General features: G+C 45.1%; 1 protein-coding gene across 1 annotated transcript in view; it reads right to left on the bottom strand.

The window, feature by feature from the left end:
• Positions 1–2,228: 2,228 nt before the first annotated feature.
• Positions 2,229–22,304, bottom strand: part of CFAP61 (cilia and flagella associated protein 61) — a 134,129-nt gene continuing 114,053 nt past the window's right edge. Inside the window, exons 27-28 of the mRNA XM_042464382.1 lie at positions 15,543–15,633; positions 2,229–3,758 (exon numbers count right to left, since the gene is read on the bottom strand). Coding sequence (XP_042320316.1) covers positions 3,558–3,758; positions 15,543–15,633 — 292 coding nt within the window. The 3' untranslated portion in view covers positions 2,229–3,557. The remainder of the gene's footprint in view (positions 3,759–15,542; positions 15,634–22,304) is intronic.

Genomic DNA, 22,304 nt, shown 5'->3' with positions numbered 1-22,304 from the left:
TAAATAGTTTTTTTGTGGTTTTTTCGGGCTCTGTGGCCATGTTCTAGAAGAGTTTATTCCTGACATTTCGCCACATCTTCTTTGAAGATGCCAGCCACAGACGCTGGTGAAACGTTGGGAACAAACTCTTATAGAACAAGGCCACAGAGCCCGAAAAAAATCACGAAGAAACCATGGATGCCGGCTATGAAAGCCTTCAACCTCACAGTCTTTAGAAAGCTATTGAAGTTTCTTTGCACTTGTTAGTAAGTAAGGTGAACTGGGTTCACCTTGAAACCATATCTGAGGGGTAGCCATGTTGACCATAGAGCAAAGGATGGTATCATCCAAAACCTACAAAACAGTGATACTTTTTTTTTTTTGACCAACCAAAATGCACATTATACACATTGCAAGCTTTCGAAGCCTCTTTGGCTTCTTCATTAGGCAAAGGTGTTAAAAATTATACAGGAGAAAGAAAGAAAAGAAAGAAATTGACGATGTTGGTCATAGTGCTGCATTTAGATAAGACCCACAGGTTGGGAACCGCTGCTCTAGTGTGTGTGTGTGAGTGCTCATTGCTGTATGCATGTTCCCCTCTTCAATAAATATTTGGACTTTAATTGGAGAAACCTGTCTCCGCATCATCTCTTAAGGGATTATTTGGTCCTTTGGTATAAACTAAAGGACACGGTCTCGTGAGGGTGTTGTTACCCCTCCCTCTCGGCAATGTGAGCTAACTAGAGATTCCCCTAATTAGAAACTTCCCAACAATAGGACACTTAAGCAACTTGCCCCAACATGAAGATCTCGTATTTCGAAGGAATGTCTGACTATTGGCCATATGGGTTGTGGCTGATAGGAGCTGTAGTTCGACAACATCTGGAGGGCCACAAGTTCCCCACTCCTCTTTAATGTAAGAGGCTACTAAAAATTACAAGACTACTATGAAGACTTGGATATCACATATCCTGAAACCTCAAACATATAAGGAAGTAGTAAAGTAAATCAAAGAAGTGAGCCAGGAGAGAATAAGGTTTTCCTGAGCACAGGCTTTGTGCAATTTGATTGACAGCTGTATAACCAATCCAATTTATTTGAAGAATATCTATTTGAAAAACTTGAAATCCTAATCCTAAAAAATACCCAAGCTCAGAAAATATGCTCTATTGAATTTGCAGGAACCATTTTCCAAGTAAATGGATTTAGGATTGACTATAATTCCACTGAATCAGATTACATCTATACAGTTGAGTTAAATAAACCATGGACTGAGATGCATGTGTTTTTAGAGACTGACCACAATCTAGCATAGAATTAGGTACACTTAAACCCATAGATTTCCTTTGATTTAAGCACATCCAATACTTTAATAGATTGTGGTTGCTCAAATTGAACTCTTCCATTCTCAAATGTCAGTCTTTGCAGTGTCATTAATGCAGAACGTTAGGGTTTCACCTTTCACTTTTGTGGAAGACACAGAACACCTTGGAGAAATGCACCTTTTAACCCAAGTTTGAATGTGTTCTTCTGAACCATGTCAAGGTTTGTTGTTGTTGTTAACTGCCTTCATGTGGATTTCGACCCATGGTGACCCTATGGATGAGACATTTCCAGGCCGACCTGTCCTCTACTGCTCTGCCCAGCTCCTACAAACTCATATTCGTGGTCTCTTTAATAAAGTCCATCCATCTAGCATGTGGCCTTCCTCTCTTTCTACTTCCCTCCACCTTTCCTGACATTATTGTCTTTTCCAAAGATTCATGCCTTCTCATGATGTGTCCAAAGTATGACAGCCTAAGTCTTGTCATCTTGGCTTCTAGAGATATTTCTGGCTTGATCTGCTATAGGACCTATTTGTTTGTCCTTTTGGCTGTTCATGGGATCCTCAGCACACTTCCCCAGCACCACATCTAAAATGAGTTGATTATCCTCCTATCTTCTTTCTTGGCTGTCCAGATGCCAAGGTGGGAACTGCCAATTCATTACATAGTACCCTTGAACAGCCCTGGCTATGCACCTAAGCAAACCTTGCAGTCAGAAACCTGTATGCAGTTTGATTGCAACTAGACATGACATGAATGTCTAGTCATAACTACCTATAGGGGGTGGTGCTCCTCTCCGTTACTATGCTGAAGAGCCAGCACTGTTCAAGGACTATTCCTGTGGTCATGAGGCCAGCATGACCGCACTGAACACTGTTACCTTCCTGCCAAACTGGTACCTACTTATTTACTTGCATTTGCATGCTTTCAAACTGCTAGGTTAGCAGAAGCTGGGACTAGTGACAGGAGCTCCAAATACTAATATATATGTCTGTCTCTTTCACTTTTAGTTAGTTCTCTTGAAAAGAAAATATACCATATATGAGAATCAATCTACTTTAATGAACGTATCAGAACCCCAGATAATTCAAGAAATCGTAATGGTGCAATCATGTAACCACTTACAAAGCTACTATTCTCAATGTGACCTGGTTCTACATAGAAACATATAGGATTGCAGTTCTTAGGAGAAAGAAAAATGGTCATTACAGATAGTGCTGGGTTTGGCCTTGTAGTCCCAATCCTCTTCTTTCAACAATTGCCAGCTAACACTATAATTTCCTTTCTTATAAATGTGACAGATTCAAAGTATAAATACATAAAAAGTAAAGATGCCTATTTGCAAGCATTTGTTTTATGGTGGTACTCCTCTACTACCAATAATTCATAATCTCAGTTTCACCACTTGAAATAAAGGGAAACTGTGCAGATTTCATTTGGCAGAATTCATTTGCTTTCCCGCCTTGGATGATTTTTCTATCGTATTGATTTGGCCAATAGCAAACATTCTTCAATGGACCAAGTTGCAATTGGTCAATGGGTTGCTGAGATGCCACTGGAAAGGGAGTTAACCCCACAGCTGCTGGGTCACTAGCCAACACATTAGAGAATTGACCTCCCTCCTATTACAATGTACCTTCTGTCCAGGAAGACAGAGAGATACAAAGTTCGCATTTGGAATGAACAATTAAAAAGCTAAAATGCAATATGCAAATCTCACCAGCCATCTGTCAGGTTCTGCTTGGGAGGGAGTCCCTGGCACAGAGGAGCGCAGGCGACTACAGGGCTTAACGGCAGCACAACTCAGAAAGCTGAGTCAGTGCAGTGAAATGGAGTTGCTGTAGCATTAATCTGAGTCACCAAAACTGAGACAAAGGCCTCCAGTCAGAACTCTGTAGGCCTCAGATCAGATAAACAGGACTAAAGAACAAAGGCAATCAATTTACAATTATCTTTAATGGATAGTTTTTAGAAAGTTCCACACTCTGTAGGAATTGTTGTGTATCATCACTCAACTGCATTGGCTTTTGTTTTACTTCTTGAACTGTGCCTTGCTGAATTACAGGACCGGCATTATGCTCCACCTACTGGGGTGTTTAAATAAGACACATTTCATTTTGTTCACTGGATGGTCATGAAAAATTAGATCTAAGGGACATACCACCATGCCCCCTCTCACCTCCAGCATTTCGTAACTGAAGACTTTCTACCTGAAAAGAGCAAAAAGAGCCAGTCATATCCAGTCAGGCATTCCTAAACTATCCCTGGCCAAGCAAACATTGGCAGGTGATACTGGTTATAGTCTAGGTAACTGAGAATACTTTTCTCCACCAGTTTTTTGTAGACCGTTTGTTTAAACGACCGTTTGAGATAAGTCTTCGGTCTCTCAAATAATGTCAGCTCCCCCTCCACCACTTGGCGAACGAGTTCTTGCATGGAAGGAACATCTTCTTCCTGAAAGCAACAAAGGAAAAAGTGAGAAGAGAAGAATAGACTTGATTAGAGCACCTAGAGTGGCGTCGCCATCTCCTGCCACTTCAATAAAAGTAATGCACAAAGGATTCCGGAATAGCTCCCAAATAAATACATTGAGCACACGCAATGGGTAAAATGCTGCACCAGAAAGAGGATTCAAATCTAAAGCAAAAGTCAAACTGGGATTTATTGCTTTGTGTCTTTAGCCACAGGCTATCTGTTAAGCCTCCCTTTCACCTTCCCTTATCCCCAAGGACCTGACAGCTAATACAGAGAGGCAGCTGCTCGCCACATTCCCTGGAAGGGAGGGAGCAAGATATCCTCCAAGTGTTTCTACTAGTATGCCACTAGCATTTCTGTTGGCAGAGCACATTTGCTAACAAAGTGTAAGGATGCCTGGCACTGGGAAAGTGGGAAATGTATCACACAGAATCCGTAATGACAAGTAATGACAAAGGGCAATTTCATTTTCACCAAACGATAGTTTCCTATATTAGTCTATAATGTGAGTAGAAAATCATCATCAGCAAAATATCTGTCCCTTTCTTTCTTCCCTTTCCTCTTTTTGTTCCTGTACCTGTAGCAACATTTGTATTTTAAATTTCTTGTGGCAGAGGCCTATCTTTAGGGTACTTTGCAAAGCATCATTCTGTCTGATGGCACTAAAAAAACCACCTTAAAAATCTTAAACATAACACTTTTTCTTCTTCTTTGAAAGTGTATCCTGTGTTAACATCTGCACAGGCAACTCATATATGCTTGGAGTCCTAATCTCAACAAGATCATAGCTTAGAAAGGAATGTTTAAGTGTGGCTGTGCATTCAGACATATACCATTCATACAGTCAGGATATTTGAAGGGCATTCATTTTAATGATAAATTGTAGCATAACTAACCACGGAGTAGAGGCAGAAAGTTTGATCCAAAGGGGCTCTAGTTACTATACTGCCACCTTATGTTTGGCAGCTGGACGACTGTGCTTCATTTGCCATGGCAATGTAAAATCCTGTGTGTATGTGTGTGTGTATATACACATGCACGTGTGCATGTATGCACATGCCTTCATGTTACCCGTCAATTTATGGTGACCACGTGAATTTCATAGGGTTTTCTTAGGCAAGAAATACTCAGAGGTGGTTTTGTCAGTTCCTTCCTCTGAAATACAGCCTACAGCTCCTAGTATTCATGGGTGGTCTCTCATCTAAGTACTAACCTGAGTCAGTTTCCAAGATTCCCTGCTTAACTTCCAAGATCAGATGGGATCTGATGCCTTCAGAGTATTTAGGCTCACCTAACTTAAAAGTGGTTCAAGACAACAGCCAAATGGCCAGTCTGGGACTCAGGATCATGCTAGACAGAACAAACAGTGAAGAGATTGTGGGGCACTTTCTTTATTTACAGTAAGATAGTAAGATAGTGCTTGAAAGGAGGGAGGGGCTGGGCTCCATCAACATCCTTTGGCACAGGGTCCCTCTTTCCTGATTCTGTGAGAGGTTAGCACCATACTAAACATAAGGCAGTTTGGGAATGTCACAAGTGCTAAATGATGGATGGCATTAAATCTTCTACAGAACAGAAGTACAAATGGCAAAGAAGTATTATGCTTATAAAATACTCCAATATAATAGTTATTCCTGTTATTCTTTTTGACTGAGACAACAGCATATGAAACCATTGTTACTCAGTTATTTTTATATAATCCAGAAATGAGGATGGGTGGCTTCTTAAATCAGCATAAGTGCGACATCTATAAAAGATAAGGAAGAACTTAGGAGAGTTATTTATTTGGACTACAGTTCCCAGAATCCCCTGAAGAATTTAATGAAATAGTCCAGAAAGTAACTTTTTCTAGGCTGTGACATAAATGTATGACTTTGTAAGGGAATAAGGGGCATTTTATTTGTTATAGAACTATAAATACAAGACACCTACCTAATTTTTATACTGTGAATAGATTCACACCAATTTTGCTTTATACAAAAATTCCACCAAGAGATTTCACCACAGCGTTAACCTGAGTAGCTGTGGTTCTTCTGATAAGAGGATCCCAGAAGCATCCGATATAGCGTTGTGTAATAACACTTTATTTGCAATTCACAAAAATCAAAGTTTCAGAAATGAACACAATACTGCAATCCTACTTACCTCACTACATGTTAGCTCTGCTCCACCTCGTGTTCCCGTAGCGACTACAGGTGCAGTTGGGTTTTTTATTAGAAACAACCCTTTTTCAAAACTTCTGGAATTGTGCCCACATGAACAACAAAGGATGAGAATCGAGCAATATGATTGAAGGAATTGGCACAATCAACACAAGTTTTTTTAAAAAAGTTTAAAAATACTGGGAAAGGGATAACTTGCAAAGTTCCTGCTATAAACCTCTTTTGTTCTACCCTGACAACGGGAAATGAGATAATTTCACCTAGGTCATGAAACGACAAGGAAAGGGAGAGAAATTTAGGCCCTTCTGACCATGGTTCTCACTGTTATATTGCAACAGCAGGTGCTGAATATCACACCAAACAACATCCTGGAAAAGCAGACAATATGCACTAATTCACAATCCCTCCCCATGAAAATAAAAGATATGCTCAGTCAAACAGAACTACTACTGCTTGACTAGCAGGACAGGCACGGTGGTCATGCAATAAAAAAAATGCCAACTGTTGGATTCATACAGTGGTAGTCCTGGTGTGATAATCTTCCAAGTACACAGTTTGTATGTCCAACACAATACTGTAAAAAAACAAGGTGTAGTGCTCTACAACACATGGAACACAAAGGTTACTGGGGGATAAAAATAAAGTGATGACTCTAATCTTCTGTGTGGAAGTACTCTATCCTCTGCAAAAAACTGCATCCTTTGCTTGCTGAATTCCATTATTCTATTAAATTGTGGAAGAAGCAAGGCCACAGTCAAGGTCTAAAAAGGTCAATGTCTAGATGTAACGGCTGTGCAAACTGGACCATGAAAAAAGTGACAGGAATGAATTACAATGTATTTGAAATATGGTGCCAAGAGGAACAGTCCTGTCGGATACCATAAAGTACTAAACAAACAAATGGTCCAAGAGCAAATCAGAACTGAATTCTCCCTAGAAGCCAGGATGACCAAACTGCAAGCTGTCAACTCCATTTTTCTCCCACCAAGCTTTTGTAGATGAGATGGCTTGACTCACTGGAAAAGATATGTTTGCCCAAGTGGATAGGAAAAAGGAAAAGAAGAAGATAGGATTCAACCAAGTATGCACAGCCCTAATTTGCAGACATGAGCAAAACAGTTGACAATTAAGGCTCTTGAGTGTCTCTTGGAGGTTGCCTATAAGTCAAAGAAGATTTGATGGCAAACTACAACCTAAGGATAAATCCAAACAGGAAAGAGCAGCATATGGTGCAGCAGTAACATGTCCGCAATTATAACAACACTACAAATGGCAGGTAGGAATCACTTGGTTTAACATTTACCACATAAAAAATGCAAACCAGCATGCCGGAAGAAGGTTTTTAACTTACTGAATTCTGCTATGTTAAGGAATCACAAGTAAAATATAAAAAGAATAGGTGGAAGGGGGGATGCGTTACTCAGATATCTGCAAACCTTTGTCCCTGTATCCCACAAGAGCTTGTAAAATTGAATGATTGAGAACAATAAGTATGCAAGTATGGAGGTGACTGAAAACCCACCCATAAAAAGCCGTTCCAATATCCAGTGACTTTTCATAGCATCTCTAGTCTGATGCACAGAATTCTTATGTGTAAAAAGCTATCTGTTTCAATTCTGTGAAGAGCAGTCCGATAACACTTTCCATTCCCCCAAACATCCTGTCAAATTGCTTGTGCAGCTGTAACAGTAGCTGTTCCCATCTATCGCTTCCATTAGCTCGCACCTTAACATCTAGTTTTCTCGTTTCAGCTGTAACCCAACCACCATGCTTCACCATTCCTTCATGTTTGTTAACCTCACAACTCCTCATTAAAGACCTCTTTTATATCCTTTAGGAGGGCTTCACACAACGTAGACTTATTATTCGAGGATTCTCAAGGAGACTTGCCATATGTGAATTAGCAGCACAGAGCAAAAGAGCACAGGCAGAATTTTTCACATTGCCCAGCACCTCAGTACAAATCGTTTTCAATAGAGCCAGTTCAGACATTTACCAGGTGTGCAGTTTTTTTTTTCCCAAAGAATATTTTTTTTAGCTGAAAATGAATGCCAAAGCGGCAAGCTAAATGATACAGGATGGAACGGAGCACACCTTCCCTGTAATAAAAGGTAATTTTTGGCGTTTTAATTTTGGAAAGGGAGTTGATTAAGTGAAACATAAGTCCTTATAGCACTAAGGAGGATATGGAGGAATACCAAATTTGAATCCATGCATCTCTTTGTATCATCAAGTGGAGTCTAGGACGTAACCATCTTTCAATACTTGTCAAATTCTTGTATCTGCTGTCTTGTTCAGTCAAGACCGATTTCCTGTGATCAAGATAGACTGCAACATTGAAAATGGATTTATTATCATTAACGGGTTTGAAAACCGTATGAATTCTAGGATTCGCAACAATTATGGCCAGGTCCTGATAAAGCTCCATTGTTGTATAAACAGGTGTTAAAAATCATAGGTTACTGGAATTCATCAGGTGGGAGACGGACAGTTTGCTTAACCGTAACAGTATTCTTACGAGTGTATCTATCTGCGAATACAATACAAATGGGGTTTCACTGCGCACTGCCAGTGCTGCTCAGAACCTATACTGGAATCACTGGGCAGAGTTAAACTAACTCTGCCAACATATTGAAACTTTTGGCGGTAACTCCGCCACACCCGTTAATAAGGAAAGCCCACCTGCCTTCCCCGCTCTTTCCCAATTATCCCCCAGTCCCCCCCGCAATTTTTTCCTTATTTTTTTTTTCCTTCCGCCAAGCAGGCGATGGAACAAGCCAATGTACAGGACACAGAGGGACGGCAGGTGGATTTGTATGTAATTTTGCAGATACCACTCGAAGAAATACTGTTACAGGATCAAATTCCTTCTTCTTCGTGGTCTCTGCGAATCATACAAATGGGTTTAGACTGACAAGCTAAGGTATGCGGCGGAGGGAGTGTACTGAAACCATAGCTATGGTGAACCAAAGGTATATTTATTACAATAAAACACCTTGAACCATAGGAGTCAGTCTCTTTGTTCATGCACAGATCACATAGCAATAACTTTGCTAAACCTGAGAAGGGAACAGAGGTCATGCAAGACCGATCCCATAGGACTTATGCAAATCAACGTTCAAGAAATGTAAACAGTGTAAACTGTATAACACAAAACATCAGTAGTGCAATTAATGCAACCCTGAAACCAACACAGCCCTCCCGAAAGCTGCGTCTCGGATGGCCCTGGTGTCCAACCTATAGTGCGTAATAAAAGTCAGAGGTTGGGACCAGACAGCAGCCTTGTAGACATCCTCCAAGGGGATCCCCGACAGGAATGCAGAGGATGCTGCCATTGATCTTGTGGAATGAGACCGAACCCTGCCAGGGAGAGGCTTGCCTATCAGTTCATAGCAGAGGTGGATGGTACCAGCCACCCATTTGGACAACCTCTGCGCAGACACAGGCAACCCCTTCTTCGGTTCCGAGTAGCATTGGAAAAGTCTCTCGGACCGACTGGAGGCAGCAGTTCTGTCCAGGTAAAAGGCCAGCGCTCTCCTGACATCAAGAGAGTGCAGGCGCCGTTCCTCATCCGACGTCGGATTGGATGCCAGAGTGGGCAACACAATGTCCTGGCACATGTGGAAGGCAGACACAACCTTCGGCAGGAAGGTGATGTCAGTACGGAGGACCACCTTGTCCTTGTGGAACCTCAAGAATGGCTGGTCCCTCCGTAAGGCACAGAGTTCGCCCGCACGGCGGGCAGAGGTGATGGCCACCAGGAAAGCAGTTTTCCAAGTCAAAAGTCTCAAGTCCGCTGTGGCCATCGGTTCAAAGGGCTTGGATTGGAGAGCGGACAGCACCGACTCCAAACTCCAAGCCGGCGTTGGTACCGACACAGGAGGATAAAGGTTGGCACAACCCTTCAGGAACCCCTTCACCAAGGGGTCTTTGAAGAAAGAAACCCTCCCCCCGAACTGATATTTGGCACAGATGGCAGAAAGATAGCACTTGATGGACGTGAGGGACAGCCCTCCATCCAAAAGTGCCATCAAAAACTCCAGCACCACTGGAGTGGACACCTGAGCAAGAGACAAGCCCTTCTGGTCCAGGAAGAGGCAAAATCTCCATTTCAGGGCATAGGACCGCTGGGTAGAAGGTTTCCTCGCAGCCAGGATCACCGTCCTCACCGACTCCGGCAAGGCAGTCAGGGCTGGATCCTCCAGGCCACCAGCGGCAGGCTCTCGATGTCCGGGTGGAGAATTCGTCCGTCCTGGATTGACAGCAGGTCCGGACGCGGGTCAAGACGGAGGAAGCATCTCCTGGAAAGGTGGAGAAGGGATGCGAACCATGGCTGTCTCGGCCACCACGGGGTGATCAGGATCGCATGCGAGCGATCCGTTGTCATCTTGGACACCACCCTGATGATGAGAGGGAACGGAGGGAAGGCGTAGAGGAGCTCCCTCGTCCAGAGGAAAGCGAATGCGTCTCCGAGGGATCCGTCCATTCGCCTCCTGGAGCAGAACTGGGGACAGTGGCTGTTCCACCTGGTCGCGAAGAGGTCGATCCGGGGGGTTCCCCACCGATCGAAGAGGTCGCTGACCGTCTCGGGATGGAGCCTCCACTCGTGGCACACCGATGGAGATCTGCTGAGGCGGTCTGCCAGCTCGTTGTCCTCCCCGGGGAGGTGAATCGCCTGGAGGAGGACGCGCCTCTGGATGCACCAGTCCCAGATGCGGAGCGTGAGGTCGAGCAGGGTCCTGGACCTGGTACCACCTTGTTTGTTGATGTAGTACATCACGGTGGTGTTGTCCGTCCTGAGGAGGACCACTCTCCCTGAGACAGCAAACTCGAACGCCCTCAAAGCCTTTTCCACTGCGAGCATCTCCAACGCGTTGATGTGGAGGCGCTTGTCCTGTGCGGACCACCTGTCTTTGACGACGAGGTCGAGCAGGTGGGCGCCCCATCCCTCCAGGGATGCATCGGTTGTCAGAGTCAGCTGTGCCTGGGGCTGATGGAAAGGCATCCCGGTGCAGACGTTGGAGCTGTCTAGCCACCATCTGAGGGAAGCGGCTACCGGTCTCGGTACCGTGAGCCACTTTGAAGGCGGGTCCTCTAACGGAGAGAAGACGGAGAGGAACCAGGATTGGAGAGGTCGAAGACGAAGTCTTGCCCAGGGGGTGACGAATGTCGTCGATGCCATGTGGCCCAGGGCGACTTGGACGTCTCTGGCTCTCACCCTTCTGTGTGAGATGCACGGCCTGAGAGATGTTGTCAGGGCCTGAAACCGGTCCGGAGGGAGGAAGGCTAGGCAGTTTTCGGAGTCGAGGATGGCCCCGATGAACTTGACCTGTCTGGTGGGCGTAAAGTGGGACTTTTCCCTGTTGACGACCAGCCCGAGGGAGTCCAGAAGGCGCAGCGCGAATGAGACTGCCTCGTGCAGCTCGCCTTGGGATTCGGCTGCAAACAGCCAGTCGTCCAGGTAGGGAAAGACCATGAAGCCCCTCTGATGAAGGTATGCCACCACCGGTGCCATGCACTTCGTGAAGACTCGTGGAGCCGTGGCCAAGCCAAACGGAAGCACGTTGTAGTGGTACGAGTCGGAGCCGACAGCGAAGGCGAGGAATCTCCGGTGGGACTCTCGGATCCCGATGTGGAAGTAGGCGTCCTTCAGGTCGACGGTCGCGAACCACAGGCCCTGGTGGAGCAGAGGTAGAATGGAAGCCAAGGTTACCATTCGAAAGCGACGGTAGTCAAGGAACAAGTTCAATTGTCTCAAGTCCAAGATGGGCCTGATGCCGCCATCCGCTTTTGGTACCGTGAAGTACCTGGAGAAAAAGGCCCGGGAACATTGGTCGGGCGGCAAAGAGGAGATTGCCCCCTTTGCAAGCAAGGAGCGCACTTCGTCGAGAAGGGTGTCCGAGGGGGGAGTGGACATGAAGGCTCCAGTTGGAGGGAGCTCTTGGAACTTGAGGGCATAACCCCTGCGGACGATGTTGAGAAACCCACGAGTCCGATGTTATAGAGGCCCAGGTGTTAACATAGGGCCTCAAAATGTCCAAAAAGAAGAGGGGTGAAGGGGAGACGAAGCGCGCTGCGTCCCTTCAGGCTCTCTTCTTCCCCTGGTCGGTGTCCTGCCGGCGGGACTTGCGGTACCGAGGCGGGAAGTTGCGACGGCCAGAGGAGGAGGAAGACTGCGAGGGGAAGCGCTGTCTCTGAGAGCCCTGCTGCTGGGGCTGTCGATCCCGGGAGAAGGTCCCCTGTGACTGACCTTGCGGCTGCCACGGGCGCTGTCGCTTCCGGAACGGAGAAGCCGGCGCTGAGGACATGCCATGTTTCTTCGCCGCCGCCTTCATCCTGAACTTGCGGTTCAGGCGGTCGTCGGTCTCGGCGTGGAAGAGGCCGGTCCCGTCGAGCGGCATGTCCTCGATGGCAGCTCTGACCGTCGGGTTGAGGTCGGAGGCCCTCAGCCAAGCGTGGCATCGAAGAGCCATGGCAGCTGACATGGACCTCCCGGAGCAGTCCGCCATGTTCCTGGAAGTGGTGATTAGCCAGCTTCCGATGGAGTGCGCCTCGTCCCTGATCTCCACCAGCTGCCTCTGGATGTCATCTGGGACGTCCGGAACCAGGGGGGGAGATCCGTTCCATGAGGGTCTGGATGTAGGCCCCCATGCAGGCGGTGTAGTTGGCGGCCTTGACCCCAAGAGCCGATGCCGAGTAGGCCTTCTTGGCCAGTCCGTCTACCTTCTTAGCCTCCCGGTCGACAGGGGAAGTGGCCTGCTTCGGAACGAAGCTGTGTTGGGCTCCCTCCACAATGGCCGAGTTCGGCCTGGGGTGTTCAGCCAACCAGGAGCAACTCGCCGGGGCGACCCTATAGAGCGACTCCACCTTGTGGGAGGGTGCCGATAGGGCGGCCGGAGAGTCCCAGGACCTCTTCACGATGGTCTGGAGAGAGGGAAGGAGAGGCAGGCATGGCGGAGTGGGAACTCGTCCATGCACCCGACGCTCAACCGGTTCCTCGGCGTCGTCCTCCGCGGATGCGAGCTCGATGTCGAGGGCCCTCGCCATCTTGACCACGTGCTCCGTGAAGGACCTGACGTCGTCCGACGGAGAAGACGGCTCTGGGTTGTGCATCCTCTGAGGGGAGGCCGAGCCCGAGAGGACATCCTCGTCCGAGGGTGCCTCCGAAGGTGGCAGCGGTTCGTCTTCAGAGTCCAGGTCGGAGGAAAGAGGATCCGTCACTCTGACCTGGGATCTCGGGCGGGCAAAGTCCACTGAAGACCGGGAGCGTCTGCGGGGTGGGGACGGCGACCTCTCGCGTCTACGGGGTGGAGACGGCGACCTCTCGCGTCTACGGGATGGAGACGGCGACCTTTCGTAGACCGACACGGTCGGGACCGATCTGGTCGGGTTGGCCCGGTCTATGGGATGGGGGTTCAGCCTGGTGAACTCCCTCAAGGCTCTGTCTTCCGGAACCGACATGTAGTAGCGGCGCGACTGCATGTCGTAGAAGAGGTCCGGGAACTCCTGTCCGCGGGACAAATCCTCCTCATCATCGGGTGCCGGATGGGAGGGCGACCGATGCTCCGGAGAGCGAGGGGGCGCGGTGTCATCCGTCCCGTGGATGAAGTCCATGGTCGGAGGAGGCAGAGGTGTGACCGGGGTCCCCTGGTCTACCGGCGTCGGCTCCTTGCATGGAGCTGACGAAGCGGAGGCGCGAGCCTGTTTGGAGGGGGAGCGTTCCTTCTCCTTCGCCCTCGGCGGGTCAGTGGTGGGCCGATCCTTGGAGGGCTTGGCCTTTTTAGGGGCAGGATCACGACCAGCCTTGTCGTGGTGCCTCTTCTTCCCAGGCCTGGGAGTCTCCTCCGATGGGAAGAATGGGTTGTCCGGGAGGTCCAGGAGGACAGCAGCCGCTGTTGAAGACGAAGGCCCCGGGGACCTTGGCCCTTGCACCGGCTCGGTGCGCTCCCTAGGCATCGCATGGCACGATCCCTTGGATGCCTTGGAGGATGAAGGCGAGGCAAGATGGACCTCCGGCTTGGTAGTCTCCTTCGAACGGGAGCTCTCCGATCCCTTCCTCGGTTTGGAGGCCCGCTCGGTACCCTCAGTCCCCGATGGTTTATGGGGGCGCTTGGAGGGTTTGTCGGTGGCACTGGGCGGTTTGGAGCCACGGGCCACATCGGAGGTGGTGGAAGGGGTCCTGGCCGGGACACACACCACGCTGGGGACGGCGACTCTCCCCGATCCCACGCTGGAGACACTTGCCCTAGAAGATGAAGCGAGGGGCGCCAAAGGCGGGACAGAAGAGGACCGCGAACCTCCCTCCTGCACTTTCCCCAGGGCGATCACCGAAGTGAGCCGGGACTCACGGTTCTTACGAGCCTGAGAGGAAAGGGATCTGCAGAGCGAGCAAGCCTTGGGGTCGTGGTTCGGGCCAAGGCACAGCAGGCAGGAGGAGTGCTGGTCCTGGACGGGCACCTTGCCCTTGCAAATGTCGCACTTCTTGAAAGCCGCAGGCATTTCGAAGTCGCCAAAGCCGATGGGGAGATCCGAAAACGAGGTCAACAGTCCGAAAGTCCGAAGTTACCAGGGGCGGGAGACAAAGAATGGTCAAGATACAGTCCGAGGTCAAAAACCGAAAGTGATTCCAAGCAAGCAAAGCAAGCGAAAGTTCCTCTGAAGCAGCTAGCGCGGCGGAAAAAAGGAACTGGGGAAAGAGCGGGAAGGCAGGGGCCTTATAACGGGTGGGCGGAGTTACCGCCAAAAAGTTTCAATATGTTGCAGAGTTAACTCTGCCCAGTGATTCCAGTAGGTTCCGAGCAGCACTGCGCAGGCGCAGTAAAACCCATTTGTATGATTCGCAGAGACCACGAAGAAGAAAGAAAAGAACCAAACTTTATTGGAGAATTTGGCCTATGATTAAGAAATGAAATAAGAGAGCGACCTACTGAATTTTGTGGATCCAACAGTTTGTTCATTGCCAATATGGTGTTCAGGCAACTGAACATATGACTCATACTTGGGCATCACTGGATGGCCAAAATAGAAATCAAATGAGAAACCAAATGAATGCATAATGAGAAGCAGAAGATGGAGAAGTCTCATTCAATGCCAGGGCAGATTGTGACACAGGCTATGAAATGATAATATATAAAATGAGAGTAAAATTAAAGAACATCTGGTGTGTGAGAACTTTCTTCTAGAATGCCAGCACAAAACAGGTAAAGCTGAAAGCAGTAGGAAAGAGGAAGACAGCATTACAGATGAATTGGCAATCAAGGAAGCCATGGCCCTGAGTTTGCAAGACCTGAGCAGGGCAAGTACTAATAGGGTCTCTTGGAGATCTTTCAACCTTATTCATTCGTAATAAGACAAAGGTGACAAAATGAGAATATGTAGATTTAAAGCAAGAGTGCCAAAAATAACAGCAGTTTTAAAAGCAGATGTAAATTATGTATAGTATTCTTCTCAAAGTCTTGTCATTAATGTTCAGACGCTTTAGATTTGGACAAAGAATAAAGAGGAAAAGAAAATACATTGGAAGATGAAAGCAAAATCATAAAATGGCTAGCAACACTCAGTGCTCACATGATAAAAAGCATTTGACAGCCTTTTTCTTTACCTGTACAGATACTAGGATCTGGCGTAGTTCTTTCTTCAGATCAATAAAACGATCGTGATAGATGGCCAAGGCCCAAGGTTCCTTCAAGTAGCTGGTTAAAAAAAGAAGAAATTTAGTTACCCAGTGAGCCTCTCATTAGCCACTAATAAAGTGTTTACCTGCTTTTTTGCTTTTATAAATTACAGTTCTGGACCCATCAGGATAGTTTGTTCATAAAATGCCTCCCATAACAACATGGTCAATCAATTCTTTTAATGGATGTTCCTGATGTACAGCCAGCTTCAGTAATTACATTTAAAGTGGCTTAATTCAGAGCTGTGGCAAGAGCCAGTGAAGAATCCTGATTTTATCAGAATTTAAAAGCCTGAAGACCTGTGAGGAACTGTGTCTCCATTATCTGTCCTCATTTGAGAAAAGCAGATGGCAGGATTAACTGAACTCCTGCATAAACAAATTACATTTGTGTAGACAATGACACAAGTGTTGTTCATCATTAAGGTTACTGGATTAATAAAGGCCAGAAAAACAGGACATAACAGTGTTGCAATATGTTCCTTGCACTAGTGCACTGAAGCGAAATTGAATTTGTCATACAAGGAAATCCTCGATGTTTATATTCCTACAATAAAAAACAAGATTGCTGGAAACCTGTTTTCTGTGCAAATAAATATTTAAGTAAGCCACCTAGGCCTTTGGAGGCAAAGTAGGAGACACATTGAAATGCATATTAAAACAATATACAACAATAGGGGGGAATATAAACAGCTCTGTTTATATATCCTGTTTCGTAACCGTAGGAAAAATAAAAATAAATCAGTGATATGCAACAAGGTGCTCCAATTTAAAGTAAGTACAAAGAGTTGCTAAAAGTAAAACTACTGCCCCTGAGAGCTAGTTTACACAATCTCCTTGTTTATTTATGGCTGTACACCTTTCCCCAGTCAGGTTAAGAACAAAGAGCCATCTGGACTGTTCATCAGAACTAGATGTTGTAATTTTACAATACAGTACTGTTCAGACCTTGAGAAGTAACTGTTAGGTGGGACACAAAAATTCAACTTTAGTTCAAGGCAGATGACTGGAGGGGGGTTGTTTATGAGAAGCATACCTGCATGTGGGCAGGATAAAGAGTCAGAGCTGTCAAATAATTCAACTGCATTAGCTTTTCTTTGTGGTGCAGTAATATGCCATTTATGGGGTTGTATGCATATACTACGTGGGAATGCTTTCTCCTCACCTTTTTATGAAGAGTTAGTATGGAAGAATGAAGAAGATGTATGCAACACAAGCTTTGCTCTTATATTCAATTGCATGGAGCAATGTAGATCATTCTTAGGTATACATTTTTGAAAGATTAACTTTAACTGTGCACTAGTGCTGACTTCAAGGAGAGACTCAATCCTATGGTTATTAAATGTGATAAAATTTTATGTTCGTGGACAAGAGAAACCCAAGAGGCCTCTTTCAATGCAACAATACACTTGTCCCTCCCATTTCGCCGACTTGGGCTCTGCGGTCTTGATTACTCACAGATGGTAAGTGGGGAGGAAACAAAATGGCACACGGCCACTGAATTCGATGGGACCCAACATCAGCAATTTTTCTGATTCGCAGAGGAGTCCAGAACAGATCCCCTGTGAATCGGAAGGGGCAATTGTACTATTAGTAGATAAAAACCAACATCCATTATTTAATTATTATTTTACTTTGTTAATATTTAGCCATATTTCTTCTATAAACATAGATATACTATAGTTCATGCACTAGATTCTAGTGGATAGCCAGTTTCCTGTTGGTGGTCATAAGTTTTTAACAAGATCATTATCTGTGACAAATTATTTGGCTTCTTCTTTGATTCCATTGGCTTTAAATGTTATACTTTTCATTTGCTTTCCACATTCAAATAAGCCCGATTAGTTCATTATTAGTTCTCACTGTGTAGAGGCAGCAAGAGGCAGTGTTACCCTCTCAGTTCCAAACCTGCCAGGGCACATTCCCAGGTCTTTCTAAGCTAGTGCTACTCAAAATGGTACTCCCAGGACCAGTGCTGATCTGTGAGCAACCAGTCACTAGTCCCTGGCAAGTTTCCAAGGAAAGAAATGGCAATTAGTGTGCAGAAATGTGGAGCTGGTCCCTGGCATGCTGGAAAAAAAAGAGTTGTCATTCTCTCACATCAGACATTTTGAGAAGGACTGCACTTTACAGTTACAAAGTAGAGTGAATAGTCTAAAACTGTCAAGGTTCCACTGCAGATTTTAAACAAATGCACCACCATGGTATGGAACAGTGTTTTGTGGTAGCCTTCCCTTAACACACACTTTTTCAAAGTTTTTGCAAATGAATGTACTTAAACGCCTAGACATCCATGCTGTACACTGGAAAGTGGCTGTGGTTATACCTCATCTTGGCTATGAACACAACAGCCACCCTTATGCCAACAGGAACCATTGTCTCTCGATCTCAGCTTCCTTTCTACAAAGAGAGGATGCTAATTCTGGTATACTTTGCAGGAATGCTATGAGAATTATTGAGTATGAATTGTGTGAAATGTTTTGATTACTCTGAAGATAAATGCAATAAATATGATTGGTTTTTCCCCTCCTGGTTTTTGATATTGTTTGCATTTGGACACTGATAGGAGATAAGCACATGACTGGTATTTCAGTAGTTGAGGCCAACTATTTGGCTACTTCATTCTGATCTATTTGCATTCTGTTTTGTTTATGTATATGCATAGATGTAACTCATCTAACCAGTAGTGTTCCTAGCGTTGGTGTCACCCAATGTGGTTGCCTGGGGCTGCTGGGGGGGATACCATCGACCCAAATGGCCACCCAGGACTGCCAGGGGGATGGCTGGGCAAGTAAGGCACCAGGGAAGGCAGGAGGGGTGCATGCACTCTTGTTCCTCCATTCCCGGTGTGTTGGCTGGCTTAGGTGAGCCAACCAAGGCAACAGGAAAGGAGGGGTGAGCTTGGGGAGGTGAACCAAAGCAATGGAGAAGGAGTGGCAAGCATGCATCTACCCCTTCCTCCTTCCCCTTTGCCTTGGTTCACTTGGCCCACAGCACCAGAGCAGTGGGGAAAGAGGGAGGAGCATGAATTCCTCCCTCCTTCTCTTCCTCCATAGCTCTCTTGAGAGCCATGGCAGCAGAGAAGAAGTGGCAGGCCTTGCCAACAGCATGGCACCACACATACATCCCACAGAGGGAGGAGGGACCAACCGAATGTCACTCCTCCACTGAGATGTCATCTGTTGTGGTCCACCACCACCATCCCAGTGATGCCATTGCATCTAACATCTTATTCAGTCCTTTCAAGAAAGCTTCTCCCTTGTTATCAACTACTGGAATGGGCAAAGTTCTCTTGGCTTTGTCCCTGTAATCATTATAACACCATGTTAATAAACAATTAAAATATGCAAAAAAAAGCATGGTATAGGGTACAACATAAATCTGTAAAAGAATGAAAAGGTAACACATAAAGTAGAAAAAAACCCAACTTGATCAAAAGTCTGTTAAAGCAATCTGTGGTAACAGATCAATCAAATGATAGACAACCATCTTAAATATTACAACGTAATACATTTTTCTGCATAATGATATTGCTTATTTGTTTGCTCTCAAAAATTTTACCAGTTCATAGTATCTAAGTGCATTTCTAACTAGAGGAGATGGTCAAGGGCCAATTGAGCCAAAACTATGCCAGGTAAAGCTGTGCTGAATTCAAATCCTTCCCAGGTCAGGACTGTTGGCAGTTACTTAAGATTACTCTCACTCAGGCATGATTTTGGGTCAGCCTTGTGGCTGTGTCACTGGAATGGAGGAGGATTTAGTCTGGCATAACTCAGCTCTCTCATCTTCCCATCTGTTCTCTGTCCTCTCTTTGGCTGTAGATCTTAGCCAGAAGAGCAGTTTTGCCAACAGATCTCAGAGATCAGCTGGCAGTAGAGGATTCTGCTGGAAAAATACTTTGTTAGTGATTTTGGGAATTAAAAAAAAAGAGTTTGGCATGGAAGGATGCTTAGGGGGTGTTACAGGGTTCCATGACACTGGATTATCATCCTGTATAAATATCAAAGACATGGAAAGATTATTGAAGAAGGTCAAGGCAGAAAGTGCAAATGCAGGTTTACAGCTGAATATCAAAGAAACAAAAATTATGACTGCTGACCATCTACATAATTTTAATGTAAGACAGTGAAGACATCAAAACAGTACAAGATTTACCATACATGGGCTCAATCATCAATCAGAGACGAGACTGAAGTCAAGAAAACAGAAGAGGATTAGGATTTGGAAGGGCTGCTCGGAAGGAACTAGCCAAGTTTTTGAAGTGTAAAGATATAATCACTAAATACTAAATATTCACACTGCCAACAACGCAATTTTTTTTAAACTCAGGAAAAAACTGGTACCAATTATCACAGGTTAAGTTGTTTTTTTGTTAGTCCCCCACCTCCAAACTGAATGCATGTGAACAACAAAGATTCAACCCGGATTCATCCTGGATTATTTTCACAGTGTGAAAAACCCCCAAGTCGACACAAAGGCAATTAACAAAAATAAACTGGGTTAACTGTTTCAAATGAAAAGTGCAAAAGAGAACTTTATATCTGGGATGGCCAAACCCTACTAAAAAAATCCCAAAATTAAAACAAAACAGAATACAGAAACATCATAGCTAATTTTTTTTCCTGGTTTGTAAAACGTTTTCAAGCATTTTTGCCACTTTGGATACCATGGATGGCCCAAAAGACAAATAAGTGGGTCCCAGAACAGATCAAGCCTGAAATCTCCCCGGAAGCCAAGATGACTAAGTTGAGACTGTCATACCACATCATGAAAAGGCACAAGTCATTGGAAAAAGCAATAATACTAGAAAAGATGGAGGGACATAGAAAAAGAGGAAGACTGCATGCTAGATGGATGGACTCTATTAAATAGATCACAGGTATGAATTTGCAGGACTTAAGTAGAGAAGTGGAGGATAGGAAGTCTTGGAGGTCTCTCATCCACAGGGTTGCCATGAACTGGGATCAACTCGAGGGTGGTTAACAACAAAAATGTAGGCTTAAATGTTGTTTAACTTATAAATGTATTTTCTGCAATGAAATCACTTCTTTGGCTAGAGTGGCAGAAAGCAATTTTGGCTCTTGATTTAGTAATGCAGTTACTAGCTGCTGGATAACACCCCCTAGCTTTGGAACTGTTACCAGCCATGCAGTGTTTAAGTTCTTTGGCAGATCTCTGCTACACAGAGCATTTTGAGGAACTGGATAAAGACACCAGAAAACTCTTTATGGAACTCATCCACCAATCCATCCAAACTGTGGGATTTCTCATGTTTCAGCTGTTTTATAATTGAACTAATTTATTTCTCTGAAATAGGATGGTTAAAGGTCATATTTCCATTAACTTAGAGGAAGTCTACAAAGGATTTGTGTCAGTTTTGTATACACACACACACACACACACACAGAGTGATCAGAATAAGAATGCATAAAAGCTTTGTTTATGTCACTGGGTGAGATTAAAATGGAGCCAGCTTTGGTACTAATGGCCACTATGGCACTGCTGCTACTTTTTCTTTTATGTTCCTTTATAAGTGACTGAGAGTTTTTGCTTCCAAATTCATACTGGTAACCATTTAAGTACAGCAGCGATGTTTGATTTTTGTCCCCTTCTAAGACACTCCATGAAATCCCTGACTCTCCATGAATAGCTATTGTTGGCCTACTTCCTGATGGGGATGAAAGGGGGATGAGAGCTTAATACATAACCCTTCACTGCCAAACAGCCCACACCTACCCACTGCTGTGTTAGGGAGAACAGTTAATATAAGTATAAATGTTCAGCTTACAGTAGCTTATAATTTCTTATTGTTGGAGTGTGTAAAACTAAGTGTGTAAAAATGATGGTTGTGAAGTGAATTTGCAACAGTCATTAAAAGGATGCTGCATGGAACATCATCTAGGTTACAGTGAATTTACAGGTCCTAACTGGCTTGCCTGTCTCCTAGGTTTTCATCTTAGTGAAGACTGATGTTCAGCCTTTTCTGGAGTCAGGGCACACACTGAGATCCCATCAGAATTGGTCACTGAGAGCTCTGCTGTCGGTGTCAGGAATGTCAAAGTCTCTACAGAATTCTTCTGCCTGTGATATTAAAGCTGTGAAAACCTTCCTAGTGGACAGGACCAGAAGCTTGAATGGGTATCCTCACTGTTACCAGTTCCCCACTTCTATCTCTCTCTAAATTGGTACACGATAAGTGTGCTGACAGATATATTTTAACAGAAAGATATTTTCATTTCCCTATATTTTAGAGGGTTTAGCTTGTTAATTCATCATAAGATCTGTATCTGTCTTGTATACTATATGAAACACAGAGAGATGATTTGGATTCAGCCTGATTTGGATTCTGGGACCACTGGTCCAAAGCTCTGTAATGGCTTTCTATATCCTGGCTCACGAGAAGGCAATCTGGACAGATTTTGGCTATCTAAGATACATGTAAGCTGTAGCATTGCTAGGGGTGTGTGGAAAGCCCCATCACTCCCAGTTGTGTCACAGCTATCCCAAGGGTATTAATAGCATGCATTCAACTTTCTTAACTCACCACTGTGAAGACTTAACTTCCAGCACTTTAAGTTCTATGGTCTGAAAAAGTGAGTAAATCAACTTCTAACCGATTTTAAGTAAAAGGAACTCACCACTATTAAAACAATTTTATTAACTAAAGCTGGAGAATAAGCTGCAAATTCT

Source organism: Sceloporus undulatus, chromosome 4 (assembly GCF_019175285.1).
Source record: "Sceloporus undulatus isolate JIND9_A2432 ecotype Alabama chromosome 4, SceUnd_v1.1, whole genome shotgun sequence".
In the NCBI taxonomy this organism is placed as follows: Eukaryota; Metazoa; Chordata; class Lepidosauria; order Squamata; family Phrynosomatidae; genus Sceloporus; species Sceloporus undulatus.
Note: the sequence above shows the minus strand (reverse complement) of the source record. Positions and strands in the feature narration are given on the sequence as shown.